The following is a 10,116-nucleotide window of genomic DNA, read 5'->3' as shown; positions in this document are numbered from 1 at the left end:
TTGATCAACAACATTATGTGAATTAGATGGTAAGAATGTTTGATGAAGAAACTAATCCAACAGTGACTTTTTGTTCGTGTACTACAAGAGCAAGAAGAAGTCAGATGATGCACAGACATGTTTACCTCAAAATCTTATAAATAGGCCTTCTGCTCTTTTACCTTCCTATCAGTTAATGTACAATCATTATTCTGGTTTTTCAACATTATGATTTTCTTCTTCATCTTCATCTTCATCTTCATCTTCTCTGAAACAAACTATGGTTATATACCAACAAAAAAGGAACACCTTGGCACTAATTCCACTGCGATGAACCTGTCCGTTTGAAAAAAGAGACATAATAACATTTTGGTCAGGCAAAAGAATATTTGCTTCGAATCTAGTGTTTGCACACCCTATCAGGTGACAGACAGGAAGAAAGCCAACGCAGGATATAGTGCAATATGTAGCCATCAAATTTGCTACTCTGTATTGCCATCAAAACTGCCCTGTGCATTCTGTCGCCTTTTCTCTCGCAAATTTTCCCCCCACATTCTGGCTTCTTCAACAGCTCGTTTTCTATCTAAGTCCCTATTCAGCATCCTAGCAGTTTCCCTTGGAGAGTCCTCCTTCTCCGATCCTTCCAAGTCCCATCGGCGGCCAGATCCTGTCCCTTCCTCATTCTTTGATATTCTTCCACCTTTTTCATCCCTGGTTCTTCTATCATCTTTATCCCCAGAACCTCTGTAACCATAACCTGCCGCATTAGGATCATATGCCTGATTTGCCAAATAAGAAAGAGCAGTGACCACATCTCCTATCAGAGGACGAGTAGCAGCCTGTTCTTGAATGCACATGGATGCCACAGCTAAAGCTTGGTAGAGACCCCGCATGGGATACCGTCCCTGCAGTTTTGGGTCTGCCAATTTTGAGAATTTCCGGCGATCATTAAACAATGGCCGTGCCTGTGCATATGCATAAAACAGTCATGTCCATTCTATTATCTTAATATTGAGAGTAAAATGGGGTGCGTGTGTGTGAAACATGTCCAGGTCAGATCACAATCACCCGAAACACATGCCATCACAAGAAGAACATGAGTGTCGGAAGCGAGAATGAAAAAAAAATACGTAGATGGTCTTACCCATGTCACAAGATTCTGTTCCCCATGGGGGAGGGTGCTGTCAATGGCTTTGCGTCCGGTGATCAGCTCTAAGAACACTACCCCAAAACTGTAGACATCTGATTTCACTGTCAATTGTCCAGTCATAGCATATTCAGGAGCACAATAACCATAGGTTCCCATGACCCTGGTTGAAACATGTGATTTGTCTCCAACTGGACCAAGCTTTGCTAGTCCAAAATCAGAAAGCTTTGGGTGAAATCCTTCATCCAACAGTATGTTTGATGACTTGAAGTCCCTATAGATAACAGGAGGGTTGGCTTTATCATGCAAGTATTCCAACCCCCTTGCTGCCCCAGCAGCAATCTTCATTCTTGTGTTCCAATCTAATGGCTCCTTATCAGGTGGCAGATCTGCACAGTAACATTAAACTCATTTACAAAATAGTTAATGGAACCTCATCTCTCAGGGCTTGATGGCACTATCCACCCATCTTTCCATATCTGTAAAACCTTTATCTCTCAAACATCGCATAGGGTTGGTCAAATGGTACGTACTGCCCTTGCTTACCCTACCCATCGTGCTAAATGTAGCATAAGGAATTCAATAGAGAGGTGTGAGTGACATCAAACGTAAAACAAGTTCTAATTCTATATTTTAACGTTATTATAAAAATTAGGGGGAGAAAGTGGAAACTAAGTGGATATGGAATGAGAGTCAAATAAAACATAATCATATTGGGAGTAGAAGAATTTGTGTTCTAGTAGTAGTAGCACAACGAGGCATGAAAGTACTGCACACCAGAACCTTATCTCTTTGTAAACACTGGCTTAACTGAGAATTCTTAAATCAATCACTTGTAAAAGGCCAAGGAGGAAATATATTTAGACATATTCTAACCCTACTCCTAATTGTATTTAGTTTATTTTCTACTCAATTCTTAGTTTTAATTGTCATGTTAATTTTAATGCATAATTAGAACATTATTTATTATGTTTGAAATACCATTATCCCACTTTGAATTCATTGAAAATGAGAATTTAATTACTACCTTGTAAGCTTAGTGTTGAATTCTTATCATTAAAAATTCAAGGTAAAGAGATAACAACTTACAATAAATTATGTTATAATTGTATATTTTAAGATTAACAAAAAAAATTGAAACTCAGAATTGAAGATCAGGTTCAGATACTTAATAATCTATGTCGAGATTTCCTCCCTTCCAGTCAAATATCTAGAGCTACCTTTGGGAGCCAAATTTATAGATAAGACCATTTGAAATTCAGAGATCTCTAGATCTGAAAGAAGACTGGCTGGATGGAGAAGAAGCTTTCCTTTAAAGGATGCAGTCTTGTTCTTATTAAAAGTACTTTGACCAATCAACCTATATACCTTCTGTAATAGGCTCCCATTCTGGCAAGTGTAGCTAAGAGATAAGAGATCATTCAGTGTCGGTTTATGTGGAATAAGTCAGATGAGAGTAGAAAATTCCCTTTGGTGGTCTGTGACGTCGTCAAAATGCCATTAAATTTGGGGGTCTTGGTATAAGATCCTTACAAACTTTAACATGGCACTGCTAGGCAAGAGGCTTTGGAGATTATGATTGGATCAAGGCTGCTTTTGGCAGAAGCTAAATAGTGGTAAATATGGGTTGGAGGAGATAGTAAGGGTTGTATGAATTTGGGGACTGTATTCATTTCAAGGTGGCCAATTTCTAATTGTTATTCATTGGCAAGGAGAAAAGATGCTCCAATGGATGGTGATACAGCTCTATTCTATTACCTAGCCAAGTCCTCTTCTATTATTTTTTTTAAATATCAATTCCTCTTCTATTATGCATAAGCAATCTAATCGATAATGATGAATCAACCATGTATTTGTAGGATGTCTAGGATGTGATAATAGTTGTAATAATATGTGGTTGTGGTTTACCAATTCCTATAATTGGATTTTTCTTTTATGTTTTCTAATGTTCTAAACCCTATTTCATTTGGTTACATCAATATGATTACTAGAAGATAAATAGATATGCATACTACAAATACATAATGGACCTACTCCAGAAATATTTTGTCTCTATTGACGCTAGGATGTTTGGATCCCTAAACTTAATGCCCCAAGTTACATCCTTTCTCCCTACATCCCTTTGAAATCTGCTTTCATCAATATCAGGGTTTAACACAATTTAATGGGACTATATTCACCCAAATGTATCAATTAAAAGCTGGTTAGAGTTTTCCAATCAGAAGAACTAAAGGGAAAGGAAAGGTACCATGGAGATGATCTTCTAATGATCCAAAGGGCATAAATTCATAGACAAGGAGCCGTTGATCTCCATCAGCACAGTAACCAATCAGGTTCACAAGGTTGGGGTGATGAAGAAGGCTGAGCATAAGAACCTCCACAAGAAATTCCCTGTTACCCTGCAGACCATTCCTGTCTAATTGTTTAATAGCAACAACCTGCAAAAGCAAAAAAGGCAAAGAAAAATGAGATTTGAAAGAAATTAAAAGTGCCTTGATCATTTCCAATATTCTATTACATTATAAGGCAATTTATAATTCTTCAAAAGAAAAGCACAAGACAAGTGCAAATCTTCTGATAAAGATGTCCAATACTGCAGAGACAGAAGAATATTTTCCCTGTTATTAAATACATTGCTTTAGATACAGGTATACTGCAAGACTTTTCAGATTATCTAGGTTTTCTATTTCTGTTATACAAAGTGTTCCTTTATTGACATACTTTTAATTATTATCATGAACTGGGCTTCTATGACAGAAAGAAACTCTGTAAGATGTATAAATATTAATGGAAATGGTTCATGCATATCAGCTCCAATAGTGGTATTCACCCCACCAATTAACTACCGTATTTTTTGCTTTTGCTCTGGGCTTTTATCGTGGATGTTTTTCTTTCATCGAGATCTAAACCAAATAATGATGAATTTGCTCGTTCTAAAATGGTTTTCTACGATTGTTTTTTTCCAAATTTCTAGGTTTACCCCGATTAAACTAATCGATACATGCATGTCAAAATTTCAGAAAGTCGAGATTAACTTAAAAATGGAAGCACTAAAAACAAGATGAATTTAAAAAGAATAAAGTTCAGAATTTTAATTCCAGAAGAACTTTTTCATCAATTTGGACTTGCATGGCTTACGACTATAGACAGAGTCACCAAAAATATATGCTGGAAAATAAAAACAAGCTCTCTGAACTTATTAATTTTTCATGATAATACTAGAAGAGATGAGAATCGCTACTCCTAACAGATTTACCACATGAGAACTGTTAAGTAGTTGAGAACTGTTCTAAGTTTTTCGTTGAATATCTGTTCATTAATTTCTTAATACGGTCAGTATCTCCTCATTTATTTTACAGCTAGGAAATCGTATACAGCCCTAATTTCTCAAATTAGCATTTATATTAATTGATTTCTAATGTTAGAAATTCTCAGATTTTAGGAGTTGATTGTAGGGTCAACTTTCCTACATGGGCACATTTTTTGCGTATAAATATTTAATTATGTATTACTTATTTGAAATATAAGAAAGACTTTATTCTTTTCCACATGTTACCAGAGTAGTCTGCTCCCAGTTTTTCTTTTTAACAACCTTCATTGCTAAACCTTCTTTTCCGACAGCTTTCATTGCTGAACCTTCTTTTCCGACAGCTTTCATTGCTGAACCTTCTTTTTCTACATTACTGCTTAACTATAAAAGTGAATCAGCAATCCTTGCTGAGTATTGGCCTTCATAGCCAAAACCTTATTCCACTTTCTTTTGTTTTCAGAAAAATGTCAGATCTCTCTTGAAATTCATCAAATCCCACAATTGTATCTCTATCATATCAGTCAATAGCGGAACTGCAATATCAACTGAAGGAAAAAAAGATCTTCAATGCTCATAGATTGTGAGAACATTTCCCGAGGGAAGACGAAAGATAAGTACTCCAACTGGAACCAGTCCGAAACTAGAAGAACCAAAGTTTAACGCATTAGACAAGGACGATTCAATGATTATAGGTCCAATGGAACCAGAAATCATTGGCAATTATACGTTTTTACAACTGCTCTAGAGATCCGGGAAGCCACCTGCCAGACATACTATAAGATGCGAGGTGCTGCTTTAACTATGAAATCAAGACTAAAATATGATCTCTGAGCAAGATACACTCTCAGTCAAACAATACTATCATCTTATGAAAAGTTTGTTGCCAGAAAAGGATTATTACCATAATATTAAAATGAAATGTAGTGACGACGTTTGCAATCCTCAAAATTTTTGTCCAAAGAGAAAGAATCTTCAAATTTCTTGTAGGTCTTAATGCATAATTCCATCAAATTAGCGTTCAGGTGCTGTCAAAGAAGACTTTGCCCTCCCTATATTAGACTTTTGTGATAATCCACGCTGAGAAGGCCAAAGGACAGTCACGCTCGATTCGCATACAGTTTCAGCCATGTTATCCGAAAATTCACAGATGGACTCAAAGGTAATCCAGCAGAATAGTAATTTTGAGTATAGAAAATTAAATACTCTAAGCCACTAAACCAATTTGGTGCACATATTGTAAAAGCCATGCCACAAATGGGAGAATTTTTTTAAATGCCATGGGAAAGCTCAAGGTCTTAGCAAAAAAGTGGGTTTAAAGGGCAATCACAAAGTCAAGCACACCTCATAAATGGAGAAGAATCTTGTTAGGAACAATTCATCCCCACCAGCAACATATTTTGAGAACTCAAGAAAAAGGAAGTTGAAACCCAATTCCCTTGCTAAACTCGTGTGCTTATTGACTCAATCAGGTAAGTGCTCTATCTCTTATACTTCTAGTGCCTCAGATTCACCTTGTTCTAGTTCCTAGATTGAGGACCGGGAACTAGGGACCGCATAACATGTAGCCCAACCATTTATTTTTTTTGGTGAAATAAGACGCATAGCCCAACCATATCCATAACATACTTTCCATGCCTGGAAATAGAAAAATTACTTTTTCAGATGGCCAACCTGTGACTATTTCTCGCAATGGACAGCAACTCTAACACCCACTCTTTCTTTAAAGAATGGATTGCAAGTCCCAAAGTTACCATCTAATCTGGTACCACTCACCAATTAGCCAAGGACTTAAACTGCATAGTAATTTTTTCCCCTAAATATTGCATTTTCTGGATCAAGTCACATTAAGGATGATAGGAATCATTAGAGAAAGAAATGGTCTCTACTACCTTGAGGAAATGAGTATGGAAAAACAAAACCAGCTAGCCCTCTCCTGCTCATCAAAAAATTCTTCAACAAAACTAGGATTTCGTTTCACCATTTCTGGCTTGGACATCCACCTTTTGATCTTCTCAAGGACTTGTTTCCTCCATTTTCTAAAACTGTCGATGTTAGCATTTGCATCGTGATACTCTTGAACTTGCCAAACATCACCATGTATCATTTCCACCAAGTAATACAAAGCACGTTGTACTCTTCTCTCCGATGCATAACAATATATTAGGCCCATCTATAATCCCTAACATTTCAGGCTCGATGGTCTATATCTTTTAGTAATGATTGCACTAGAACAACTTGGTTATCTTCAATGAAGGAAAAATTAGAACAACTTGGTTATCTTCAATGCGATTCGAGATTCTATTAAAAGGATTAGGTCTGACAATGCAATGGACTATTTTAATCAAATTCTCTCATCTTCCATGAGTCTTGTGTTGATACAACCCAATAAAATGAGGTTGTTGAAAACACACTTCCCTGATATAAAATGAGTACTATCACTCAGAGCGAAATTTGTCTTAACAACAACGTACCCAACAAGCAGAGTGTCATGTAGAGTATTATTAAACAGAAGCCCTATGACTATGCTTTCTAAATTTCACCCTAACTTCAATGATTCCTGCAAATTACCACCAAAATCTTTGTTTGTCTCATTTGTGCACATTCGTGCTGACAATAGGGGAAGCCTGATTCAAGAGCTTTGATATGTGCTTTTGCAGAATATTCAACCACCAAAGAGGGGCATAAGCATTACCACAGAAATTTTTCACCACCATGGAAGTCATCTTTCTTGAAATGAGCCCTCCTTTCAAGATTAAACTCCTTGTCTTCAGGGGAGAGAGTTTCTAGGGAAAATAAAGAAGAGTGGCAGTTTCTTCTGACTTATTTCTTCCAAGAACTCGGTCTTCATTAAAACAAAGTTGTTCTCCTTCCAACAACTAAATCTGAAAAGGAAACTACCAACAATGAAAATGAACCTAAATTTACTTCGAAACTATGCAGGAAAGACAGCAACCTGGTTTAAATACCATTATGCCACTTCAGGTCTACAGAAGCGAGGGCCTGTTTTTAATCCATGGAGATCCAAGGACCCCAACCAGGTATTGAATCCATCTCTTTCCCATCTATTGTTGACAATGATTCTGTTTCTCATGATTTTCCTTATACGATTTGCCTATTGTTATTAGAAAATGAACTAGAAAATGTACCAAATATCCAATCCTTCAACTTGCCTTCTTTCATAGATTATATCCCGAATACTAGTAAGTTTCTTGGCCACATTAGATTCTGCTGACATTCCCTAAACTCTTCACGAGACACTAAGGAAAAGAATTAGGTACAAGCCACAAGGGAGGAAATAAATGGACTGGAGAAAATAACACATGGAAAATACTTCAGCTTTTTTCAGTAAAAACCCTAGTAACAGGCATTTCCCATCCCACCTTTTTCTTCATTTTACTGTCTCTGCAACTAGAGTGACATGGCCAGTGTAGTTCCTTTCCATCTCTCTCTATCTCTCTCTTTTCAATTCAACTTACCTCACTACTTTCTGTCTCTATTTCTTTCATTTTGCTTGTTTTCAACCTTTGTCAGCAATATCCACTAACATCATCTTCCTCTCTCTACTCTGGCAATAAATCAGTGTCAATATGATATAACTCTTCCTTCTCACCGAACAGTGTCGTTTCGAAGATGAACATCAAGCATCAGACATATATTTCATACCAAAACCAAGATCTTCTGGTGGCAACACAGAATGCCACCAAAAATGCCAAGAAACAGACAAATATCTTCTAGTTTATTTTTACCTAAAGAAAATCGTGTGCGAACCAAATTTTTCTCTAATTGTTTTTGGATTAATTAATTCTAAAAATGGTTTAATTAATTGATTGTAAGGATTTTACATATAGAATCCCTAGATTCTAAAAATTTATTGCAGAGTCAAACTTGTCTAATTAGATACATTTGTGTGTGTATATACTGATCATGTACTAATAAAAGATATAACAAAGATATTATTCCTTTCCACTTCTTCATTTTCTAACATATTTATAGACATGTAATTTTTTGAAAATTAAACCAAAATTGAAAAATGATAATGAAAATATGGCAGAAAAAGATTAAAAAATGAAATGGATACATATTTTCACAATTTTGCAAATTTTTTTGACAACTATATAATCTGTTTGTGTATAAAAAAATAAGAATCTCAGAATAAAAACTCAAAATAGTTTTCTATAATCAAACAGAGCCATGATATTTGATATCCTACCCCTTAGGTCCATATCCTTTCCCCTTGATACTAATTGTTTATAAAGTTAACACGGTTATCATTAGTTCACTTTTGTGTTTTCCTTACCGGATAACAATGGATAAGTTCAGGAAGAACAAGGAAGTGAAGGCCTACGTTGTGTAAAACCAGGTAAGAATCAAACTAACTCCTAATGATTATTCCAGGTCATTTATTATCTTGTATTTTAGAAAAAGAAAAAGAAAAGGAAAAACAGCAAAGAATTTACCTGGCCCGTGCTGTCGAGATTTCCTTTATAAACCCGACCAAATCCACCTTCTCCTAAGAAAGACTCTGGCCTAAAATTCTTTGTTGCAGCTGCAAGTTCTCGGAAGGTAAATGTTTGAGCAGCTATATTGACACCAAGCCCATCCCTGGGACCTGGTAATTCCCTCTTGGACCCCCCATTGCTTCTTGATCGGAGCCTCTCCCCTCCTACAAAAGTTCCATCAAGTACAGATCCATGATCATCATGTCACTCGCAATCATAACCAATACAAAAAGATATATTCAACTACAAATGGCTAAAAGAAAAATCTCCATCAAGCATTCACTTCTATCATACATACGTCAACAACTAAATAGTGTGAAGAAAAGATGAATTTGAGTGTTGCAAGCTAATTTAATAAAATGGATTTCAGATGGAAAAGTAGTTAGTCTAGGCATTGGATCATTCAGCAAATTATCAATCCACAAATTGAAAATCAATTATAAGATCCCACTGTACCTTTCTAAACCGCATCGAAGTTAGTTGAACACGCCAAAAAATAGTCAGAGCAGATCAAATTGAAAAAAAAAAAATATCATCATCATAATAAGGAGTAAAGGATCAAATAAATAAATGACAAGTACCCGAAGACAATTTTGAAATGTTGTTGGGTACTGTTGCTTGGCTTTCCTTCCGATCCTCGGTTTCTTTCTGAGTATTCAACTTCTCTTCTTCTTTCGAATCGAAGCAAGAAAAACAACCCATCTCCTTCAAAATCAAACAATCGAAATAAATTCCCTAAAATCTTTCTTTACGTAAAGACGCGGTTTACTCAAAACCCAATCAACGATTCGTAATTCAATTCCAATGCTCTTTCAAGCTAAAATCCCGTGTATCAACTCAACATCCGACAATCTCTATTATCTGATCATAAGCAACAAAGTAATGAACCCCAGTTGAAGCATAACAATAACAACCACAAAAGGAGAACTACCGATAGATAGATTGATACATATATATATATATATATATAAACAAGAAAAGAAAAAGAAAAAAAAACAGGAGAGAGACAGAGGGAAAATCAATTGACTTGTAGGTGGGAAAGAAAGAAGATCAGAAGAAGATGAAAGTGAAACATGGGTGGATGGAAGAAGGGAGTGTCTACTGCTCTTTACTCATTGACCCTCAAAATAACAAAACGCTGCTCGCTAGATATTCTCTTGTGTCCTGAATTCCAGTATAAA

General features: G+C 36.0%; 1 protein-coding gene across 1 annotated transcript; it reads right to left on the bottom strand.

Moving 5' to 3' along the window:
- Positions 1-10,116, bottom strand: PBS1 (Protein kinase superfamily protein). Its single transcript, XM_022037097.2, has 5 exons — positions 9,517-10,116; positions 8,894-9,099; positions 3,375-3,564; positions 1,124-1,515; positions 1-944 (listed from the first exon to the last, which is right to left on the bottom strand). The coding sequence occupies exons 1-5, from the start codon at positions 9,635-9,637 to the stop codon at positions 462-464; spliced, it is 1,392 nt and encodes a 463-aa protein (XP_021892789.1). The 5' UTR covers positions 9,638-10,116; the 3' UTR covers positions 1-461.

Source organism: Carica papaya, chromosome 1 (assembly GCF_054855325.1).
Source record: "Carica papaya isolate Zhongbai chromosome 1, ASM5485532v1, whole genome shotgun sequence".
NCBI lineage: Eukaryota > Viridiplantae > Streptophyta > Magnoliopsida > Brassicales > Caricaceae > Carica > Carica papaya.
The sequence above is the reverse complement of the archived record's forward strand: the minus strand, read 5'-3'. Positions and strand labels throughout refer to the sequence as shown.